The sequence below is a fragment of the Lepisma saccharinum genome, chromosome 3, assembly GCF_977018435.1.
Source record: "Lepisma saccharinum chromosome 3, izLepSacc3.1, whole genome shotgun sequence".
NCBI classification, from domain to species: Eukaryota; Metazoa; Arthropoda; class Insecta; order Zygentoma; family Lepismatidae; genus Lepisma; species Lepisma saccharinum.
The window spans coordinates 33,957,236-33,983,118 of NC_139231.1; the positions used below are offsets into that span (position 1 = coordinate 33,957,236).

Here is a 25,883-nt window from a genome sequence, read left to right on the forward strand (position 1 = left end):
TTTGTTGCTTCATTAGCAGGTTGTATTCATAACACCATGTTTCATTCTCAGAAATATGTAATAATGTATTTTTGTTATTTAACATTGTTTATCTGCCACTTTTGGCTATTTGCGACAGATGATTAGATGCAATTGTTGGTCATTCACAAAACAATCATGTCCAGACTGGGACTCAATCCCAGAAACTGCGGTGAAGAGACCCAAAGTCGACCACTTAATCTGCCTTCAGAAATAATGCAGCATGCATTGTTGACAGATGCCTAGACCTTGGATCGCCTTCCACCGACACCCAGCTATTAACAAACCTCTTGTGCCATTCAGACAGACAGCATCTTAAATAAGGTCTGGTCACTGTAGGCCTGCTGAAAAATTTCCAGATCCACTCTACACACCTTGCTACCGAGACAATGCTGTGTTGTGGAATTTCACAGATACCACCACGGTTGTGAATGTGAGAAATGCAAGTCTACAAGAACAATTGCAGTGCAACTTTTTGTGACAGACTCAGTCTTGAAACTTCTATATAAAAGATTCTAATTTATAATTCTGCACATTTCTGCAGTGTCTTTGTTTTTGCTTGTATGATTTGCAGGATTAGTACCAAACTCTTGCAACACTTTCACATTGGTAGAATTTAGCAGGCTGGCTCTGGAGGCTTCAGGTATTGCACACTTCCATCAGACAACCTTTTTGGTCAGATATCTGTACTTCTATGTGGTTCCAAACTTAACCACTGTACAATTTTCTCCTTTCTTCATCCTGGGGAATATGTCCAAGACAGAACTCGAAACTGGAACCTTTGGTGGCATGGGCATGACTCAGAAACTCAATGTGCTCGGCCAGAGAGGTGGTGGAAGGAAAAGGTAACAGTGAAAGCATTGCTATGGGTTTAAAATTGGCACAACCTTAAAAATATTCTTTGCTATTATTCACTATTTATTCACACTGATTGTTTTTACAACAGGTAACATTTCATGAACTTCTCCTTGGCACCATCAGAACTAGTGGTTTGAATCTGTAATAACTGATCACAATTACTGTAAGAAAGTCCCCTGTGCACTGCACCATGCCATGAAGGAACCTACGGGGTGTGGAGGCAGGGTCCCACACATTCTGGATCTCAGCCATAGTGGAGGTGATGTGCTCCAGCTGCCTTTTTCCCTAAGCATTACCATATGGAGAGCGACCCTCAAGAAGGAATACCTCAGCCTCCTGAAGACTTGTGAGGGAGATTGATTGATTGATTGGTTTGATTTATTTTACATCGCTTTTCTACCAGTCTTAGCTAATCGCGAAGGTTGTGAATGTGAGGGCTTGGGTGAGTTATGAGGGTGAGGAATGTAATATAGGTTCTTTTCCTAATTCCACAGGGCCTGACAATGCAAAAGAGAAGTTTGTGAAATGTAACCTATTATAAAAACAATCAAAATATGCTTCTTACAAATAAATAATGAATAATAATGTATTTTCCAGGACAAGGCATAAGATTTGTCAAGTCTTGCATACTATTACCTACAGAGACAGAACCTTGGTGGAAATAAGTTCCTGTACATATAAAGAAAGAATCAAAAGAGACTATATGGTGTAGGATACATGATCAAGAACTTAAAAGCTGGGGCTTCATATCTAAAGCTTGCAGGACATCTCCAAATGCGAACATTCTTCATACACACCAAACTTACAAATGAAGACTGAAAAGAACTACTAACATACAGTATATAAAAATACAAAATTAATAATTTTGGTCACCTTGAAAACACCCTATTGCAACACTAGCAAATCTGGCCTGAAATAAATTCTTTATTTGATAACTGATTAGAAGCAATGTGTGTTTTCCATGGAGAAAATTGCTATGCAAACTGATACCCTTGCCCCGTGCTTCATCTGAACAAATTTCACCTTGATAATGCACAGATATAGTGTCTCTGTTGACAAACACATCTGTATGAAAAAAGGCAGAAATTATATAAATACACGACACTTGTCTATGCAATTCTATGATATTTGTGCTCCACGTACACATCTAAATTTAACAGAAACACAAACAAAACAAACCTTAGAGACAAAAAAAAGCACTCGATTCAATTATAACTGCTTTTACAAACTAAATGTAATTATTATAAAAATAGTGTTAGTTAAAAAGTATTGCATTTGCAAAAAGGAAAGCTAACTCAAACACACAAATAACAGGAGGGTACTCTGGAAGGAAGTATATCAACTCTACAAACATTTACACACATGAAGCAAAAACAATATGTCTCGCTAATGAAAAAAATTAAACAATTTAAGTGGGGATTAAAAAAAAAGGAGCACGCTGCAGATACATGGTTCCCTTTGTCTAACATTAAGTCTACATACAATATATATATATATATATATATATATATATATATATATATATATATATATATGTATATATCTGGAAAAACAAGAACAAAAGTGATTGTTTAGTATCATTCCCACTTATGCTTACATTACAAACTAAGTTGCTAAAAAAATTTGTGCAAATATGAAGAAAAACATACTATTGTATTTTTCATATGGCTGGTTAATAGTAGCATGTGTTAGCACTTTACTACAGCATAGTTCCTGAGGGAAAATACTACTAACAATACTTGACTGCAAATTAAATTCTAAAATGTAATATACTGTCAACGTTCCAAGAGCCTACAATGCTTGCACTCAAAACTAAGAAAATATATAAATATTCCCTCTGTAAATATATGGACATGGTGCTTGAAATTGCATTGAAAATGCTAAATGGCAAATTAATAATGAGCATAACAATCAACTTTATGAAAAAAGCACTTAACCTCAAATATAAAATGGAATGAATAAATGTCTTGCTTTTAAATGTCATTACCAATACTGAAACCAACAATGACAAAAAACTGAAGTATCCGAATGTAAAAGTGCACTATAATATATTTAAATTCATAGCACAAATATGGTTGAATTCACTTTAGACAAATATGTAATAAATCTGTGCCTCTTTTGTGCAAAAAATTAATTTATTCACCTAACAATATCAGTGACTCACTGTCATCATTCACGGAAGGATGCTGATGGTTTTCATTCAATAAATTTTATGTTAGTCCAAGTATAACAAAAAAGTATATAACCATGTTTTTTTTTTATTTAACCTTTTGGAGCCCAAGGCCATTTTCACATGTAACCCCCTTGATGCCAGAGCCGATTTTGAGCAAAATGCAGAGTTTCAATTAAATGAGTGTAGATCGGAGGTTAATAGCCCTAGAGAGATGAGTGATATACCGTTGTACGCGGAATGAACCAGAGATTCAGACTATATAAAATGTATGCAAATTCGGTGTATATGTGGTGAGGGGAGGGGGAGAACACTCAAAATTCCAAAATTTCGGAAAAAAATGTGGATCCCCCCACCAAAGACAAAAAGTACATGACAGTGTTGACATGCACATGGAAATTATCGCTGACATGTAAGGAACACAAAAATATTTGCATTATTATTGTATGACCAATGTAATGCGAGTTGTACCCCCAAAAGGAATGGTCAGCATGCAACTGATTCAAGCTTCAAAATGCAGCGGTACCTTGAAATGACTGTAGCTCAGAGGCTAACTGCCCTAGAGAGATGAATGATATACCGTTGTACGCGGAATGAATCACAGATTCAGACGATATAAAATTTATGCACATTTGGCGTATATATGGAGGGGGGAAGGGGGAATCCCCAAAAAAGTCATATCTTCAGGCTAGATGTGATTAAGGAAAATGATGATTATACGGGTTGTTCAAGTCGACCTGGGACTTTGGATTTTTCAGGATAACAGATGAACACATCCTTGTTAGAGACAAGCATTTTCTATTACTGCATGGAGGGATGTTGTGTACAATGCAAGTCACTTGTTAAACAAGATGGCGGACAACTTTAGCGGAAACTTGAAACAGCAATTCTGATTAAGTTTCTTGTGAATGAATGTGTAAAACTGGGTGAAATTCACAGGAAACTTGATGCACAGTATGGAGATGGGACTGTTAGCCGCAGTAAAATGGTTTAAAGACATTACGCAAGACAATAACATTTTGCAAACTTGAGGAACGGATGAATTTAATTGTGAGAAGTCTCAATACAATCACGAAAATGGTCTGATTTGATCAATATAGGTGTTCTGTTGCTGCAAGACAATGCACATCTGCATACTGCTCACCAAACAATTTGCACACTATAGGAACTCAGCCAGAAGTTACTACCACACACCCCCTTACAGTCCTGGCCTTGCTCCAAGTGATTTTCTCCTGTTTGGATACTGAAAAGAGTTCCTGGACAGCAGCATCTCAGCAGTAACGAAGAAGTGAAGTAAGCATCTAATGGCTCTGGCATACTGAGGAATTTTTTACACTGCTGGTATCCAAATAAGTAGTGAAACACTGGAATAAGTGCATTAGTGTAGAGGGGGATTACATCGAGAAATAAAGTATTTTCTATACGTCCAAATATGTTCAGTTATTCTGGAAAATCAAAAGTCCTAGTTTGACTTGAAAGCTGCTCAAATGAAATTGAAGGGACACACAAAAAGCAAAACTCATACCCAGAGCAGCACACGAACCTGAACACCTCTTTTCTGGTGAAAACAATTGTTTAAGTGTAAGTTTGTGCTATGAAAAAACTATAAATGCAAACATTTGCTTAGGAAAGGATAGTACAATAATGGATACTTCTGGGTCATAACAATGCTACTGAAAGTCAATGGAATCCTTACAATCTGGAAGTGTCCGTGAATGTAATAGTAATGAAAGGGCTATACATGGAAATTTAAGGCTTCCTTAGGTGAGTTTATTATGAATTACATTTTTCCAAAATTAATGTTAACCAACATGAATGAAATATCACGTAAGTTCAACCTGCCAGTCGGACATCCTGAATTTAAGGCCACAATTAAATTAGGGAGGCATTATATATTTTCTCCAATAAATGTTATATATTTTCTCCAATAGATTGGTGCAATCTAGGTCACATCAGTGAAATAAAATAACATTTTACAAGTTACATTATACAATGATGTTTCATAACTGCCTTCAAATTCATGCAAGAATATCTTCTGGAAAGAATACTTGAAGAAATTTAACCGTTAGAAACAAACAATGAAAACAGCAAAAAAATGTACAATAAATTTAAACACTACAAGAAAGTGATATCTTCATTTACTGCTTATCATAAAAAAAAATATTGATGACTACACAAAGTTGAATCAATGCTACATTTATGATCATGTCAAAACAATCTTCCATTATGAATTCGTGAATATGACAAATGATTTTCATCGAACTTAACAAAATATAAAATTTTACTCATGTACCCATTCGAGACAATAGTTTTTGCTAGTGTGTTTATAGTAGGGATAGGATAGATACTCTTATCAGTATTGGTTGACATAGGAATATCTTGTTATCAATAATTTTACTGATCCAATATTTCTGTAAGTCCTGCACCGTGGACGCGTGGTCTAAGGTGTCATGCTTTGGACTTTGGATACGGAACGTGCGCAGGTTCAAGTCTCCTGGGGGGAAAGTGTAACAACTTTCCTCTTGAAATTCTGTGTATGGGACCAGTGGCTACGAATGAGTAGCGTAACCTGGTCACAGAAACCTACAACAATGGCTGGGGGTTCGTTGTGCTGACCACACGTCACCCTGTAACTGGTTGGATGATGCAGTCAGTTGGTAGGTAGCCCCTGAACCCCACAGGCTGTTGTGCCACGGGTTATATTATTTATTACAATATTTCTATAAATACAAAATTCTGGTATTTTAAGAAATACAAACAAACACTCTTCCACAAAACTGTTTTTTGTTGTTGTTCCATAAATGTCAGAGGCCACTGCCACATACTCATTGGAACTTGCTGCACTGTTGCATGGTGTGTTTCTGTTGTCAACAGCTGCTAGGTGTGTTGCTGTCATTTGCCTGCCTGCCTGCACAGGTACAATATATTGGCAGTGCCAAACATTGACAATGAAACCAGCAACAGCAATAACATGGGCACTGAACACATGGACACAAAATGTAGACGTCAAAAACATCATCGCAATGGTGGCTTTGACTTTTTGCAGTAACTTGTTATACAGGTTACATTCTGTGTAACATGCATAGAGTGCTTGTCCTCCTTGACGAAGTGTGGGAGATAATATAGTGATTTAATTAACACCTCCTTAATTATAATTACAGTAAATATTATCATCAAAGCGAAGCTAAAGATAAGTTATCCATGTTGATTGATGTTTTGCAATGTCCACAAACTGTAGCCAATGTTTTTGTATACAACTGCTTTCATAGAATTTTTTTTACTTCTATAGGGGAATAGACTGAAATAAGTCTTTGGAATCAAGATCTAAAAGCAAGACTAACATATAGAGAAAATCATACAAGGCTTAAAAATTATGCTAAATTTAGAATATTGCTCATTCGAATATAAATGAAACTGCCACAGTGAGTACTTTTTATAATGTTACAATATTTGTAGATAGTGTGAGCCTTTAAACTTGATACATTGCATCTCTATACGATTCTTCCTAATCACACTAATCTTTCTCATTTTGACGTAGAAATTGTACTATTTCATGATACAGTTGCAATGAAAAAATTTAACTACTTTGAATTAGTGCAATTTCAAATATCAGAGGGTATCGGTTCAAAGGTGTTACATATGTGCTGTTTGTTTCCATTTGTAAGATCCTCAAAAATACCACACTGTTTCAGAAAATTGAGATGGAGAAAATTTAGGCCACTCTATGATAAGCATGTCCTTATGCACGATGTTTACATGAGGTTGCAATAAGTGTGAAACAATTGTTTAAACTATTTTTGGTTACTTCTCAATGACTAGCATTGGACACAACTATCATGAAGTGCTCACACAATCAATATCACCTTTCTGCCTTTGCATCTAGTCATAAAATTTGTTTTTAACTCAAATCTTGTCCATCTTCCTGATGAAGTTACATGGTGTCGTGTAAGGTAGAGGAAAGTACAGTGGAACCCCAATTTGAAGTTCCCAGATGTACAACATTTTCCTCGCATTATACAACCAATACAGTGGAACCCCAATTTGACGTTCCCAGATTTACATTTTCCTCGCATTATACAAACAACCTTGATGGTTCCAACATAGCAAAGTGTTATAAAATTTTCAATGATTTTTACATTTTCCCAAATTTCAGTTTTCTTCTACTTCTTCTTTCTTCACAGATTGAAAAACATAAATCGAGGTTCCACTGTACTTGCCAAAAGATGATCACTACTGTATCAAAATGTTGGCAAGTGGTGTGTTATGCTATATCATAGCACAATGTTTATGAATGTTTCAGCTGTTTTGATTACTGTCAGGAGTTGATATCATACGTTGGGGCAAAATAAAAGAAAGGAAAAGGGGCCAGAAGGGCACATAAATCAAATTGAAAGGAAAAAATAAATCACACAAAAGGAAGACTTCGATATTTCATAGGTTGACCACATGTTCTCTTTAGAAAGATATACATGCTTCATGCAACAGCATGAGCAGAAGGAAGATGACCATGTCACAAAACTGCTGCTTGTTGCCAATGCAATCATAATTTCTAAAATGAAAATGTGGCAGGCTGTGAAATATTGAAATCTTCATGTTTTGGTACGTGGTTACCGTTTCCTTCTACACTGATTATATTAGTACCCATCTTCCATGCCTTTCTTCTCTTATTTAAAAAAAAAATAATAAAACTGCTTCCATTTATCAGAAATGAACCACTAATAAAAGCACTGATTGTCACAGATCACAAAAACTGTCAAGGCAAAGTGTAACACCAAAAATGTATCGATATCGAAAACAGAGTGAAAGAAATGTTAACTTACCCTGTTCCTTGACGAGGAGGTTGTTGATTTGGTGAAAGAGCTGGAGGAGGAGGTGGTTGTCCCATGACGTTAGTTATCACTGGACCTCCAGGCTGCATGCAGGAACACACATATCAACAACATATATTTAAATACTAGATAGGGAATTAACCAAAAGTGACAGCTGAATGAATTATGCAAAAAATAAGTTTGTGGAAATGATACCAGTACTTTTGCCAAAGGCATGTGTTTTTATTTCAATTATTTTACTTCACATCCTATCTGTGGTTGATCGTGACAATGAGGATGAATGACTAACTGATGAAATAAATACAATGATACATCCACATTAGTGGTTAGAACAGCATGCTATGATGGCAGAGGTCCCGGTTCAAATCTCAGCCTGGGGCATGTGTGTTCTTTGTGAGTGTCCCTTCAACAATATCATCACTCATCCTCATCACCACAATTAGCCAAAAGTGGCAAAAAAAAGTTACGTAAAATAACCTAACTCAATCAATCAACAATGATACAGCCATGCCTTAACCTGAGATTCAAACTAGGACCTCTGGCTTTGTAGTATGTTGCATTGACCACTCCACCAAGGAACCCAACTCTCAAGGCATATCAAATTTTTGGCACCACTTTAAACATACTACAATAAAACTTTATAAAATACACCGTGATGTTATTGAAGTAAGTTTTCTGGCTGTTTTTATTATTACAAGTAAATGAAACAACACCATTGTTTAGATTAAAAAACATTGCAAACAGGAATTTGAAAATAAACTAACAAACCTGATAGCCATCTGTCGGCTCGACATCTTCTGTAAAGCGTCGTTTCTGTCTTGGTTTTCCCAGAGGCACCGGCTGTTGCTGTTGTAACTGCTGCTGTTGTAGCTGCTGCTGCTGCAACTGCTGTGGCTGAGGAGGTGGCTGCCCCTGTTCTTGCCTATAGACAGGATAACTTACTGGAGGAACTCCTTGTATAGCTGTGGTTGACGTGTACTAAACAAAAAGAATATATAAATTAAAGCATTAGTTTGTATCTGTTTTTCATATATTACACTGATATTCTGTCTAAGCAGCAGATGCAATCAGAGACCCAAAGCACAGCCCATACCCTAACAGACAAACCAAATGTGCTATAAAAGAAACCTATGAAATCCTTTGAGGCAATCCAAGGACAGGCCCACCAACTGTGTGAACCAATTTTAAGGACAATTACAAGCTGTCAAGGAAAGAAGTGACATATCATGAACTGGCCTGGAATCAGCAACACAACTACAGGAAAAAATTATTATACTTTGTCATCCGAGGTGCATTTAAAAAAAAAGGCAGATTATTTATAAAAAGTGACTTGCAAACAGTGATCAGATCGTGCCTGCGCAATAACATCAACTGGTCCATTGGCGACCTAACAATCATATTTGTGCTGGTCATCTGTTGGCTATCTTGTGAGTTAGAGCATGTTAACATGGCTGCGCAATTACACAATCCCACCAGTTGAGTAGTATGGTCTGCGATTCAAGTTTTTAACGCAAAAGGTCATGATGCTGCCGAAATTCACGGAGAATTGTGTGGTACGAATGTAATGAGTGAAGGAGGAGTAGGGTAATGGTGTTGTACATTCACACCCATCAAGGCCAAAAAAGTTCAAACTCAATCTGCACGAAAAGTCATGGCAACTGTGTTCTGGGACGAACAAGGTGTGTTTTTGGTAGATTTCATGAAGCGGGGGAAAACTATCACATTGAAGGCATACTATGAAATGGTATCAGACATGCCATACAAAACTAACTATGTGGAATGCTGCGATCAGGAACTGTTCTTATCCATGACAACGCTAGACCACACACACTGTTGCCCTCACTCTCCAGATGATTTGCGAGGTTCGAACGGGAACATTTTGACTATCCTGTCTTCCTGCACTTCAAAAAGTGACTTGCACTTCGTTGATTTGCAAAAACTGAGGTGTTTAAAATGGCAGTGTTAGATTGGCTGAACTTATATGCACAGGGCAAAAAAAGCTTATTCAATGGTACCAAAATTCCTTGGGAAATTATGGTGACTATGTTGAGAAATGAAGTAGATATGTACATGTTTGTAACCACTGATACAGTGTTGCTACACTTATTTTATTCTTTTATATAATCAATCGGCCCTTATTTTTTAAATAAACCTTGTACTTGCACGGTTACAAAATTTATTAGAATGCCAATCAACAGTCTTCTGTGAATGGCGACAGTGAGTTGCTGAAATTGTTCATAAATTTTATTCAGCAGGGGTAATATTGCCACCACTCTCTTTAGGGTAATTGCAACAATGAGGATGAATGATGATTACATGAAACTGATGAAAGACACTCACAATGGAACACTCATGCCAAATTTAAGACTCGAATGTGTAACCTAGCCAGATTGAGTAGATTGGCTAACATGAGTGTGCTGGCTAATTACAGCTTTAATATCCATGCTATATGGATTTATTTTAAAATTGAACTACTTGGAAATTGCAGGGAAGAACAAAATTGATATAAATTAACTCCCTCATTATTTTGAGTTACTGCGAACCATTTCCCCACCTTTCTTATTTTAGCACTGGTAGCTTTTGGTGGCACTAGGTGATTAATGATTGTTGTTTTAAGTTCACTTTAAGCACAGAAAGGCTAATCGGGACTGGACCTACAGTTTAAAGTGGAATCTGAACCACTACGTGTCTCCACTGGGTATCAAATCCGGGACCCCTTGATTACAAGGCAACAACGTTACCACTATGCCATCGGGGAGGCCACTAGGTGATTAAATCTTCTGTGTTCTGTTAGGTGTCGGTGATGCTATTCATCATGCTCAGGTTCTTTGTCTCAGCCTGAATGCCATCCTGCTGTTCACTGGAGTAAGAGTAGATTGCAGAGCAAAGAGGAGGGATATCTTTGATTGTTGGTACCAAAATTTCACTTAGTATACATTTAGATCTATTGGAATCATTTCTTTGGTGGCTCTCCTCACGATGGATCTTTCCTGCATGATTTCCGTGATCAGGGTGTCTACTAAATGTCTGTTTTTAAATTCCAAGTTTTTTCAAGGTTTGTCCAGGTCTATTTATATTATTTTCCATGTCCATATTTTTTTAAACAAAGAAAAGTTGTTATTGTTAATAACCTCTACCAGAAGGCCAGTTGAGAAAAATTTGCAGTAACTTACAAAAGCAAGCCGAGTTCTCACCTTTAACTGCCGTGTAATTCATATCCCTTGGTAGTAGCATATATTTTACATTTTGTTTTTACTACAAAAGTTCTAAAAATTATTAATTTAAATTCTAAGCATATGTTAATTTATATAATTGCATGTTACTGGATATTCTTCTTGGATGGGGAATGGGCAGTTACCCAGGACCAAGCTTTCACTGACTTTACCCAGGACCAAGCTTTCACTGACTTTCTCAAAATTAACGAAGAAATCTCTTCAATGGCAGCATTTCCCCCAAAATTCAATTGGAGGCAGTGACAGACTCTGCTCAGGTATACCCGTGGTCGCCATCCACATCCTCACAAAAGATAAGACCCTAAGTGAAGTGGACATATTTAGTGAAAATGGTAACTTTGAGAAAAATCCAGGTTTCTGGTTAAATTCGAGGTTTTTTCCAGGTTATCCAGGTATAAAAGTAGATTCCAGGCTAATTCCAGGTTTTTCACGTCAGTAGACACCGTGATGACCTTAACTTCTCTAATGTTAGTGACAAGACAATGGTTCTTTATTAACATGCAGTGTTAATTGGACATCACCCATTATTAGTGCTTCTACTTGTAACCTTCCTAACATGTTTCAAGAGAGCAACTCTTCTCTTGTTTTCCAGTGAATTAATTGCCAGTGGTGGGGACCAACTGTACCACATATGGGTGATTTATAGAGGCACATATTTTTTGGTAAATAAAAAAGCAAAATTTCGGTACAAAAACTGAGTCAATTTTGGGTTCAAAAGTGGTAAATAAAATAAAATATCGGTGTTATAGCTGTGAAAAATTGGATGAAAAGTGGTATATAAAAAGACATTTTGGTTTTAAAATTATGAATATAATCCTAAATTTGATTTAAAAACTACACTTATTCCACAGAATTAACATTTCACTTCTAATAGCACATTTATGTAGTTATCAGAGTATTAAGTTTATTTCTGTGTAAAGGAGTCCATTTTTGCTTCTCCAATATTAACAGCAGAATTAATCAATTTTCCGGGAATTGCATAACTCTCAGGATAATTCAGACCTCAGAAGGTGTTGCGTCAGTGAATAAACCCTAAATTTCGTGTTTAAGAGTTAATTTCGCTTTTTGCAGTTCATTTCGCATTATTTCGTGACAAAACATGGTCACAAAATGCATCTCACACCTTTCAAAAACATGAAAAATTAACACTACAATGCGTTTTTTCAAATTTCGTTTTTTCGTCAAATTCGAAATATGCATGCCCCTAGTGATTTACTATAAAACCAGTGCACTAACCAACTACGGGGAATTCTGAGAAACATTGGATGTTGTAAATTTGGCAATATTACTGACATCCTATATAATCAATACTGATAAAGAGTACCGATTAACCAGTCCCATCACTAGTTTTTATAAATATTTGCTTTTCTAGTATTCCTAGTCTAGAATGCTTAGATGATCAATATGTTCCTTACCTGGTAAGGGTAAGATGTAGGCACTGCTCCCTGTGGTATGGAAATGAACGACTGTGATTGAGGGTTCATCTGCTGGTTTGACATCTGACTGACAGCTGGTTGTTGTTGGTGAACTTGTGATGTTACAGGAGGCATTGTGTAAGTGGGTGGTCCAGCTTGCGAATACACTTGTGGAACTTGATAGGAATGTGAAACCATAGGAGGTGGTTGATTGTGTGGTGCAGACGACAATGATGTCATAGGCTGAAGCTGAGTTTGCTGAGGTTGTGACGTTACCACTGGCTGCGTCATTACCATCGACGTGGGTATCACTCCCTGTGCTAAAGATATGGCTGGTTGCAGAGTATGCTGTGATGCCATGGGTTGCTGCATCATTGATGGAGCCTGAGACATAATTGGTTGAGCTGAGATTTGTTGCAGTCCAGGATGGGACACCATCGTCTGGAACTGAAATGCTGGTTGTCCAGGGGTCATCTGGATATGTTGAGGAGCCACTGGTTGGTGAATCTGTAAGCTCTGTTGCTGCTGTTGTTGTATTACCGAAGCTTGTAGATGTGGTGGCAAAACATGCTGTTGTTGAATGGCCTGCTGATGCTGATGCTGCTGTTGCTGATGCTGTACAGCTGTGATCTGTGTAACTGAAGACAAAAAAGAAGCATATTTCAAGTGATTACTAATCATGATTCTCAGTTAATATACTGGAATAAAGCACTAACTTTTCAAGGAAACTAGATTTTTGAAGGTGGCCACAGGGAGCCACACTGGATGGCAGCAGTTGTCACCAAAATTAATCAAAATTCAGTTTCATGAAAGAGTCATTTACTACAGAATCATTTACTCCCTGAAATGAATGACCCTTGGTATGCACTATGAATAGGAACAAATGATAAACCAATACAGTCAACTCTCGATTCAACGACCTTTCACAGTTCCCGGGAAAAGGGTCGTTATTTCGAAGGGGTCGTTATTGGAATTTGCCCCAATTTTCTGCTTAAACGGAGCTCAAACGGACACAAAGATGCATAGGAGATGGTAACACCATTTATCCTGGTAGTTATACAACCTGTTATGCACAGGACGCGTGTTGTGAGAAGGAAAATAGAACATGAAAACGTTTTCACAAAAAATAATGTTACTTTCTTTCAATTGTGCACAGTCGTTGCTTTTCCAGGAAATTCTTACAATTATAGTTCATGAGAAAGCCGTTTGCACCGAGACCTATGGAAAGGAAAACAATCTCTCGCTTATTGCAAGCGAAACTCGAAGAATCTTGACACCAGTTACACTGGCGCCAGCAAAAGTCGGGAGATAATCGGGCAGAATGAATGTTGGATTTTATACGTGTCTAGTGGAGCATTGTCTGTTACAAGATTAACTGGTAAGATTAGATCTCTCGGGAGAAACAACACAACCTTTCTAGGCACCAGACAAAAAAAAAAGGCGGGGCTGTAATTTTCGTTCTGGTTCGGCTGTGTAAAATACATCGCAAAAAAAACAACACGTTTTCTTTGCTTCAACCAACTCCATTCACCCTCCCCCCTTCCCCATTCAAGGGAGCAGTCCAAACTCCTTCTTTGACTTGCATTGTAATCCAGTGTGAAAAAGGAAACCCGCAACTTGCGATTTGTCTTCACCCAATGCGTATTCTAGGACACGTCATTAAACAGCGTCCCAGTCGAAAGTCATTTAGGTTTGGACTTGAATTTCACTTTAAACTGTATATTTAGTCCCGATTAGCCCATCAGCATAAAATGAACTGAAAACAAGCTTTATGAAACTGCGCACTTTTACATGTCAAAATGGTAGATCCTTATTTACTCTCACGTTAATTGATGATTTAATGTTGGATTTAGGAGTATTCCCGATGTCAAACACCCACTCCTCCAAAAGTTTTCCCCTTGAATAATGTCTTTCTAATCAATCTCAGCGACCATTCCTACATTGAGTACTTTTTTTTTCTTCACATGAATGGTTCTGAAGAAAAGCGGATGTGAATTAAATTTACAGTTTTGCTTATCAGAAGGCGCAGAACATGAAGTTGTTTTAACTCTTGTTTTCCTTTCTGGAGATCGAATTTCATTATCGTCAAATGAAAACAGCTTTGCCAGATTCAAAACAATAATATTTTTCTTGTGCTGGATGAGTCATTGCTGTTATCGGCAAGCAAGAGCTTTGCGGATGCTAGACAAAACACTGGCGCCAGCTGCATCGTAAAAACAAGGAGACCGGCTGGAAGTTCGAGCAACAGGTGGCGGAAGAGAAAAGTCCCAGCATTTTAGATAACGCAACTGTCGAAGACGGAACTTTTAACAGTAGTGTAAAGAAGAAAGAAATGTCCCTTGCTTTACGTTTTACCATGCAACAGACAATAATACGGGTAATATTTTCTATGCAGACAACAGCATAAAAAAAGACCTGAATTCTGCAATTATCAACATTGCCGTGCACACCAGTGGCGGAAAATAAGCTGGGAAAAGGGGGGAGGTGCAGTGCACACCAGTGGCGGAGAATAAGCTGGGAAAAGGGGGGGAAGGTTAATTTTTTTATTCTGTTTTTGTTCGTTTTCAAGAATATATCCAGAACTGGTTGCCCCATTTTAGACGTTAAAGGAAGAGGGGTGGGTCCACTTCCACCCTCGCCTGTAATCAGCCCGTGTGCCACACGAGCAAGAAAATCACCCCTCCCCCCTTTGCTGACAGGAAAAAGGGAGAAGTCAGTCAGCCAACGGAACACTTTTTTGGCAGATAGCAGATATTACGACACAATTAGGAAAACGTATGAAGTGGGGAAATGGGAGTTATGATGCACGTAAGATCGAAGTAAACTTTTGTGGAAACCTGGATGACAACGCATTAAGCGGGTTGACGATCTTTAGTTCGCCTATGTGGCTTTGATTATCTCTAACAGTTTCGCTTTTTTATGAAGTGTTGCAGGGAACAAAGAACACGTTTTGAATGAAGCGGTTACCCGAAGTTGTCGGCTACAAGGCCGAAAGTTGCTCACTCACGGGAACCTGCTGAACTCTAGGTCAGAGCTGGACAGATGGGCCAGACTTCCAGGCGCCACGCATCTGTATTTTGGAAGATTCCTGCGATCTTATCTCTCAAGGTGGTGTATTTATCGATGAAAGAGCTTGACCTGCCATACACATTGGCAAAGACTGCAAGTCCAGCAGTCATTTCGGGCTGCTCCCCCCCTCCTCACCTGCGAGTTTTCAGCAGCTCTTAGGACAAGGAAACAAGTCAAGGTCGATTTAAAATAACATCCAAGCACATTCGATCTTCTCTTCTCGCGTATCCAAGAGAAAGCATGGCAAAACAAGCCTGGCACGTTGGATAGCGGCCGTCGGGTTCGGGGTAACATTGGTGCGCTCGAGGGGAGGGGGGGGGGCAGAGGTCAAGTGCTATTGGATATCACTCAAGCATGGTGTGGTGGTGTCTATTTTTAGTTCAGACCCAATTGTGAGCGGTAGAGCGCTCGTGAAGGGAATGATTGGGGAAAAAAAACGCATTTTTCGGCCGATTTCCTTCAATTTTTCAACTTTTTTTTCCAAAATTTTCAACTTTTTTCTAAATTTTTCACAGTTCCCGGGAAAAGGGTCGTTACTTCGAGGGGGTCGTTATACCCGGGGTCGTAGAATCGAGAGTTGACTGTAATTTCAAGTATCTTTCAAATTATTGAATTTCAAAATAATTTTGGTAATGAATTAGGGTGATATGATACTAATGTGTCAGTAGTGGCTAATACAAATAATATGGGTGTCAGAAAATTTGCAAATTTATTCACTCTTATTGGTACATAGTTTTCTACAGTTTAGATATATTCTGAGGGTTTGCAACATGACATGCAACACTTGCAGATTCAAAATCTCCAGGAAATATGCACCTTTTATTAATTTTGCATTAACAGTTTGTGAAAAAAAATTGTAATAGTTTTCTTTTCCACAGGACTGGACCTACAGTTTATAGTGGGATCCAAAACACTATGTTCCTCCACCGAAAAGGGCATTAGAGAAATGTACAGTCAACTTTGATTGTTGAACAAGAAAGCATATTCTTTACCTCAAATTATTATCGAATGAATTACATTCTGCAGTTTGGAACTCCATTGATCTCTCTCATCATGCAGTTTTCCATTTCTATCACAAATTAAATTTTATGAGAAAGGACCGAAAGATTGCAAATTTGATCAAATTCACAGCAGAGAAAATGTTAGATCAGAAATTGTGTTTTTGCACCCTGACAATTGATAAGACTGAAACAGGATTTAACACGAATGCACATCATAAGACCCATGCTAATTCTAAATATCATGGCAGGACCAATTATAACCATTTGTATATCTTTTTGTGAGAGTGTAAAGGCCTATCCTCCAATCATGATTTGAGGAAGCTTGAGAAACAGAGAATTATGAGTTTGGCTTCAAAGAATGGACATCGTAAGGAAGAAATCTTCAGTATTAGAAGAAAAGTCTAAAACAAGATGCAGATATTTGTTGAATATTTACTGCGAGTCATGAATCAAAGAGAAGTTGAAGGCTATGCCGACAATCCTTGTGTTAGAGACTTTTCCAAGAAAATTGCAAGAATTTTATATCATTTTAGGATTATATCAGAGATGAAAATACCTCGTACATTGACTTCAAAATGAGACTACTTGTTCCCAAGGACAATGTCGTGGGCATTTATTGTATTATGCGCAGATGTAAATGTGGATATGTGGAGCAAACTAAGAGATCAATGAAGATTTGGGGGAAGCATGATCACAACATTGCAAACAGTGACCCAAAAACTGTCCATTCAGAACTATGTTATCTCCCTTAAACACCACATTAGTTCAAATAAAGTAGTAGTAGCTCACCATGCAATGTTTAGCAGTATCTCGTATTGCAAAACACAATAAATTGTGTAGGTAAGATGGCAACCTTGATTACAAAAAATGCTCAAGAATCAAAAGTGTACAATAGGTTTCTTAGTTCAACTGAATGAAATAAATATGACAGGATAGCATCAATGTGATAATTAAATATAACAAAGGGGATGCTTACCAGGCTGAGAAACTTGGGTGGTAAGTATCGTAGGAACACTTGAGACAACAGGCAAAGCCACAGAAGTAACAATTCCAGGTATCCCAGATGGCTGCATTACTTCTGCAACATACAAACAAATTCTTGAAACATCTAGTTTTTAAATTATACATCATATGTCTAACATGTTATTGTAATTATTATAAGAATTTAAGTTAATCTAATCAAATTAATGATTCAACTGTTCCTTTTTTTACATTAAACTAGCCAAAAATATGCAGTTATTATGTCAACTATAATTACACTATATTACATACCTTGTTGTGGAAGAGACTGTTGAACAGCAACTAAACCAGGTTGTCCAATGCCCCCAACACCTATCTGTTGAAGCTGATCTGAAAATAGACAAATGGTCTCATGAACATATATGTATTAGAAAAATGTAACATGTATTCTTAAAATAAGATGGAATAAAGGGTTCAAAACAAATTGACCTATTCTAGGTAAGTAATGTTTGTCAGTAACGGATCAATATGGAATTGTTACCGTATATCAATATCATGCAAATGATATTGATGTGGGAGCCATTTGGCAAGAAAAATTTAGCTTTCTTATTACTTCTATAAAAGGAAATTACATATTTTTTCTTTATGGCAATTAGAAATTAAACTTTGTTATCTTCCTACATGTGGTTTATCTTCTCAATTTTAAATAAAATCCTAAATTCTGTAAAAAAGATCAAGATATTAACTCATTTCTACCACAGAAAAACATTCAGAAACAATAAAGAAAAATGATAGAATAATACTCATAAGTCCAGAGCCATCTATTGTTCACCATAGCAAACCATATCAAAACTTAGTAGTGATTTTTTTAAACCTATTTTATTTCAAATTATTCAATAATAAGTTAAAATCAGACAATATTGTAAAGAACTATTCAAATTTGTTAATGTAAAACTTTGTAGAAATTATGTCAACTTGTATTCGATTCTGGAAAGAAAAAATATCAATAAAGAATGAGGTGAAAAAATTATCATGACCACTACTGAAAAGATGGCAGATGCCTAAACTCAGAAAATCTGGAAGTAATTTATTATTTCTTTATCCCAGGTTGCGTTTGTATCTAGGGATGTGCCAAAGCCGATTACAGATGTATGAAAATCGGCCGAAATTGACACATCGGCATCGGCAAAAATCCGATATTTAAACCCGTACAGATTATAATAGAGTTTTTACCTTCTAATAATTTTTATATTCTAGTTTTGTAAGATTTATTGAAAATTTGGTTATGATTCGTCATTATTGTAGAGTTTTTGTAATAAAATTATTGCAAACTCATTCAGAGGATCAACCTAACTATTAATCGGAAATAAAACAGTACATTGCTGAACCAGGATCTGCTGTTGTATTGGAAATTCAAAAATGAGTATTCAAACCTGAAGCAAGTGCTGAGAAAATACTTGGGCATACCTGCTGCATCAGTATTCAGTGATTGAGTGTTCAGTGTTGCTGAACAGATTTGCGATAAGAGAAGAAGTAGATTACTTCCTGAAGTGCTTCCCAATCTCGTGTTTCTGAAGTTGAATCTGGCAGAACAGGAATTCATTTTGCATTTCAAAGAACTGCTTGTGTACTAACGTTTAATCTCTTGAGAATCCATGTTCTTCTTAAAGGTTCACATAACATTTTGTAGATGCAAATGTACATTCACATCTCTTGAGAATATATATGTATATACATATGATATGCATAGCAAATTTATTTTTGTCATGCAGAAAATAACATCCCATTTCTGTTTAATAATCTTATGTATCGGAATCGGTTCCAAAAATTATCGGTGAGTACATCGGCATCGGTAAATTTTCAGCTTCGTCACATCCCTAATTTTATCGAAGCAATGAGACGTGTAATATTTGTATATATTGTATATTGTATATATATATATTCACATTTTAAAAACCAAAATGTCATTTTATATACTGCTTTTTCACCACTATAACAGCAAAATTTCATTTTATTTTTTTTATTTACCGCTTTTGAACCCGAAATTAACTGTTTTTATACCAAAATTTTGCTTTTTTATTTACCAAAAATATGTGCCTCTAAGTCATTGGATTGTAGTGTCCAGAGTTTCCACTTCTGCTTCTTACTACAACTAAATATTTTGCATCATCATAGCCTGTCTCAATTCTTTGTTTAACAATAAATTGCCAATTGTCTTTGAGAACCAATTGAATGCATATGTTGAGCAACACTTCACAGATCACAATTTCATGACAACTTGGAAGATATAACATATTTTCATCAAATTTTATCTCAAGTATTACAAGCATAGTTTTGTTTTTAAAGAAAGGATTGCAGCTGGAAACAGAGCATACTATTCAAATAAGAAGATACGTATTCCAATCTAAACTAGTTTCCAGGAAAACAAAATTAAAACTGTACCAATCCATAATAAGACCTGTTGCTACATATGGCAGTGAAACCTGGGTGCTCAAAGAGGATATAATTCAGAAACTGATGATATTTGAAAGAACGATATTACGGAAAATATATGGTCCAACAAGACAGTCTAATGACATATGGCGAAAAAAACAAATGAAGAGCTTGATATATTAATAAAATATAAGAATACAATGATACAACAAAGCTGAAAGATTGAGCTTGTTGGGTCACATTGAAAGAATGTCTGAAGAAAGAATTGTAAAGCAAATTTACAACTGGAAACCTATTGCTACAAGATCCCAAGGAAGGCCCAAGACCAGATGGATAGACGACGTTAGAAATGACGTAAGATGCATGAAGATCCAGAATTGGAAAAAATGCATGTTGAATAGGGAAGAATGGAAGAACGTAATTGAGCAGGCCAAAGCCCATAAAGAGCTGTAGCGCCTCAGAAGAAGAAATTACAAGCATTGTTTTGTTTTATAACTAGTAGTGTCAAAATACATGAAAACAATCAACTCATTCTTTTAATGTATGTGCACTAGCACTTCTTTGAGCTTTTCCAATTCCACCCTAAGAAATATGGCATTAAAACTAAACTCCTGCAACAGACCTCTGTGAGCCAAGGCTTATCATACTTTCAAGTAGGTCCTCGATTGTCCTCATGATGTTTGGTCAACACCAACATTTTTGAGTTCCCACTGTTAATAACCCTGGGACTGCTCACAACAAAGGTTGTGATGTTAATACATCGGCAGTAGGGCTGAGCCGATACAACTTTGAACCAATACCCATGCCAATGTTGATATTCTCAGATACAGATGCTTGAAAATCATAACAGTTAAAAGGTGTTCAAAATACTGATTTATATTAGTGGGTCCACTAATTATAAGCATCATTTTCCAGACTTTTGCTCTAAAATATTCAAGAATTACATCAGAATATTAAAGTACTTGTTATGCAATCAGTATTTTCACATGATGTTGGTACAAGATAAATGGAAATTTTGAATTTTGCAATACTTTCAGAATAATTACACCTTAAGTGTCTCGGCATTTTTGCAGATCCCACAAAAGACTAAAATGTCAGAAAGGTGGATCAGCTGGTATTTGGTAAGTAAATTCCAACTGATACATTTTGATACATTGGCACCAGCTCAGCCACAACTGACAGTTAATTCATTGATATCCAGAGTTCTTATGTTAACATAGGCAATATTTCAATGTATTTTACTCCTTGTATAGTCACGGAGACTACTAGGTTTTACTACGTCTCATTCCTAATACTCTTAGATGGAATTGTACAATATTGGATTGGTACTATTGCAATTTTATTATACACCAGAGATGCTGCTATCAGTAGACAATCACAATCAAATGATACATCATCACTTTTATTACTAAATTTCATAATTTACTTTCATCAAGAGGACATGATCCAAACCCTCTCATTACTAATGATTCATTACACTGGTCAACAAGATTTTGCTTATCATTGTTTTGTGATGAATTCTTATAGATTTCAACCCACTAAACACGAATCCGGCAACGATTTTGTAGAAATATCAACATTTTGAGATATTAGCATGTTTTGTTCTCTCGCACTGCTGGCTTAGCTACAGCAATATGGGTGTATTTACTCTTACAGTCGCTAGATGGAAGCACAGTTGCTGTTGATTTTAACTGCTGTAGCTGTAGAATGTCTGTAAAATTACACATGCTTCATTCGCATCTTGATTTCTTTTGGCAGAATTTGGGAGAGATAAGCGAAGAACACTTTCAAAAGGAATTCAGTTCATGAATGGCAGATACCAGGGAAGATGGGAATGTTCCATGATGGGTGATTACATTTGGGGATTAGTTTGTGACGAAGGGGAAGGGACTGTTTCCCAAAAAAAGACAATAAACAACAAATATTCACTCTTGAGAATGTTGTCACATAAGATGAACTAAATTAAGGGACTGATGTGTAATATTAATGTATTCTGTTCATTTCATTGTATTGCTTTAGCTATTTTTCATTGTTATACTGTTCATTTTATATGTAATTTACTGTGTACTGAATGTACTGTGTTTGTAATTTTATGTTTTTCTACATAATACATATAACATATAGGCTACACGTTGCACTTTGAATATGAAATAATAAACGACCCATATTATCCGAAAAACTGATATCAGAGCAAAACCAATGTCATATTTGTGTTCAGCGGGTCCAAATTATGAAAATAAGACTGAAAAATATACATAAGCACTAAGTTCATGAAAATTTGTAGACCAGTGTTATCAATCTAAATCAAACAATCTTATAGAGCACTGCAGAGATGTTCCAAAACACTACTTACTTTGATGCAAAACAGGACTCTGCAGTGTAAGGCTGTTTAACTGTTGCTGCTGCTGTTGCTGTTGCCATTGTGCAAATTCCTGTTGCAATGTTTCAACCAGGTTTTGAGAAAGCTGCTTTGCACTTTGAAGGCCTTCGAACTTTGTATGCCTGTAAGGAAAGAAGAAACATAAATATGAATATATTAAATCAACCATAGTATGTACAAGTGTACATGCAAAGTACATTTTAAGCTGAAATTATTTCGAGAAAAAACAATTTTTATACAAGATTGGAGTCATTTACCATTTTACCACTAAAGTAATTTTATTGATCATGATGCATGCTGTACCATGGAAAACTACTAAGAATATTAATGTCTGTAATTTTGATAATTATATATGTACCATAGGGTACAGCACAGAAAATTCAGCCCCTTTACTCAACTGAGATCATTCAGAAGACAAATAATTTTACAGAAGGTATTTCCTCTCCTTTTTAAAAAATTACTATTGCTTTAATGCAAATGTGTAGGAGAATATTAAAATGTTACTACTTTTAGGGAGCTTTCAGACTGAAATAACAAGCAACGTGGACCTCACTAGTCTCTAAAAATAATAATAATAATAATAAAACAAAATAATAATTACTGGGCATGGGTGACCAACAGACCAAGACGAGACATAATGCACGCAATTGATAAAACAGCCCACAACAACTTGTCACCTGTTGCTTATCACTCTGAAAGATCCATTAAGATTCTACCACGATTTATTGCAACGCTCATTACAACAAAATCAACATGGGACTGATACCTTGAAAGAATATTAGAAGAAAAACTAGCATGCATAAGTACCACAACTTTTGTTTTTAACTTGGTGCATTGAGCATTGACAGAAGTGGAAATGTTTACAAAGAATCTTGATGGAAATGTTACTGCATATACTTACTCAACAAATAAATGCATTGGCTCAACTGATTCACCACCAGTTGTGGGCTCTATAAAGCCAGAACCTTTTCCTCTAAGGGTCACCATAGCTCCTGTTTCACTTCTGATGAAGTGCAAGTTAGTGCCATTGCTTCCGACTACTCTGTTTCTCAGGTCAAATGCTGGTGGAGCATGGTCCAAGCCAACAAAGATTTTTTCCTGAAACAAAGACATACGTTGTAACATACTTTTATTTAAAGTAATTAACATTGTTAATCATCATCCAATTACTATCAATTTCGCAATCAGGGTTTCAACCACTTTGGGCAAAACAAATTCCCAAACTTTTACAGTAAATTTCCATTCTGTGGTGCTATAAAATGTCCAGTATGGACCTGGTCCAAGGAAAAGATGGGGTTTATTTTCATTCCCAAATCCTGGCAAGTATGCTCGATTTTCCCAGACTTTTCCATGTTTTTGGTAGCATTTTGAAAATTCCCTGACTTTTCTACAGCTGATTTCCCAGACTTTTCTAGGATTTCCACGTCAGTGAGAACCCTGATATCTAGAGTTAATGTCAAATGTTAACCACATCAACTTTCAGTACACTTTCATGTGTGATGGACCATACACACATCTTGCAAAAATCAACCAAAACTTTGTGTGTGGCATGTTTGAAACTCCACCGGTGTTGAGGAATTTGCTTGCATACACAATCTCGAATGCACACTAAACATGGCTCAAAAGAAATCAAGTGCTTGAGAGTGTACACATAAAGGCTTCTAAAAGAAACAAACCCCAAAGTGCAAACTGCCAGCTGAGGGCCAAGGGCTGGCCAGCAGCTTTTCGTTGGGTGATGTACCGTGTTTCATTGCCAATGTTTCTCTGGATTTCAAGACCGGAAAAGGCTGGTATGGCTACAAAACAATGAAACATCTTGTGTGTGATTTTCATCTTATTCTCACTTCCATATTTCACAATGTTTACATCATATTTTTATGAGAAAAACAGGCAAGCTAGGGAAATTATTAGGAGATGGTATTTTAATATTTTTGTTGTAGTGGTTCAAATTCTAAGTTAAACTATAGTTTCAGTCCTGAATAACATTTCTGATCATAAACTGGACTTACAACAAAAACTCAAAACACATATTTTTGTTATTTTATATCACTTTCCTGCCACTTTTGGCTAATCATGATGATGAAGATGAGTGATGATTTGAAACCCAGGATGGCAGGTGACAGTATTGAACTGCCTGGAAAGTTAGTCTATCCATACATTATACTTGTGCATTCACCCCGATTCCACTTCCTACTACTCATCCATACTTGGCTCCAAATTCTTCTGCATTTCGTTTAAGTCCACTGAACATACACTTAAATCAGATTCAAACTACTATTTGCCTCCAACACAAATAGAGTCAGGAGCCCCTTTATTACAAGGCAATAGTGTAAACCACCATCCCTCTTCTAAATAGGTGTCATGAAATGGTGAAAGTAAGATGATGTAACTAAGGCAAGACCTATTTGTTTTTAAGTAAATTTTGTTTACATAGGACAAGAGAAATAAAATAGAATGCACTGAACAAATATTATAATACATTGGAACAGACCAATATGAGATTTTTTCCAATCCTGATAAAATACCAATATAAAATTTACAGATGTTGATAACTAATATTCTAAAAATCTTATAAAAATTAAATAGCCTGAATGGTTCATCCACCTCCTTCAATTTACAAGACAGATTGGACACACGTCTCATCACTCAGTAGCATATGACCACAACATTCATGTCATTTTTCTGAAGAAAGAGTTGGCATTTCATACTTGTCTTTTTTCATTCATTTTGTAATATTAGAATATGAATGAAGATATGACATAAATTAGAAATATCCCACAATGCAAGTATCAAATGTTTTTTACGCATATTAAAACATGAAATTTAAAAAATTGGCAAAGTTTTTAAAAATTTAAGGCATGAATATGTCATATATCTACAGGGTGTTTTACTCGCTCTCAGCCCCTGATTTTCACTTATAAAAATCAAGCTATTGGTCATAATGTAATGAAATTTACTAAGGACACATTTTGGTGTATGAGAAGCATGGTGACATCATTGGAGTTGGTACCAGTCTTAGTACTTGCATTGGCATGTGCGTGCATCTGGGCGATTCTGCCATTAAATGCCAATCATATGAACGTGTGCTTTCAGTCTGAGTTTTTGGCCAGTTGTATGACAAGGAACTCTGTAATGGCCATTTTCAGCAGGATGACGCCACTTGCCACACTTCCAACGCCAGCATTAAAGAAACTGTGTTTCTTTGAAGATTGTGCCAAAGGACCACCCAGATCACCTGACCTTATTACACTGGATTTCTTCCTATGAGGCACGCTGAAAGGAAAGGTCTATCGCAACAAGCCACGGACTAACATAGAACTGCAAGACAGCATTTGGCGGGAAATTGATGTTGCGACTCCTGATGTGTTGGTGGCTACCTTCTGTAACCTGGAGGGGTGTGTGCAGGCATGCACTAATGCTAGTGGTGATCACTTACAACACTCACTGTCATTTCATCATGTTTCTCATACACCAAGGTATGTCCATAGCAAATTTCATTAGATTGTGACCAATAGCT

The 25,883-nt window shown here is 36.5% G+C and overlaps 1 protein-coding gene across 3 annotated transcripts in view; it reads right to left on the reverse strand.

The window, feature by feature from the left end:
- The window catches only part of LOC145984967 (uncharacterized), a 94,562-nt gene that overhangs the window by 21,693 nt on the left and 46,986 nt on the right, over nucleotides 1–25,883 (reverse strand). For all 3 annotated transcript variants that reach the window (XR_014441382.1, XM_083118414.1, XM_083118413.1), the window contains exons 6-12: nucleotides 23,268–23,464; nucleotides 22,340–22,488; nucleotides 17,866–17,943; nucleotides 17,570–17,671; nucleotides 12,524–13,161; nucleotides 8,644–8,853; nucleotides 7,867–7,958 (exon numbers count right to left, since the gene is read on the reverse strand). Coding sequence is in view for 2 of the 3 variants with exons in the window: in XM_083118414.1 (XP_082974540.1) it covers nucleotides 7,867–7,958; nucleotides 8,644–8,853; nucleotides 12,524–13,161; nucleotides 17,570–17,671; nucleotides 17,866–17,943; nucleotides 22,340–22,488; nucleotides 23,268–23,464 (1,466 nt within the window). In the remaining variant the exon portion in view is untranslated. The remainder of the gene's footprint in view (nucleotides 1–7,866; nucleotides 7,959–8,643; nucleotides 8,854–12,523; nucleotides 13,162–17,569; nucleotides 17,672–17,865; nucleotides 17,944–22,339; nucleotides 22,489–23,267; nucleotides 23,465–25,883) is intronic.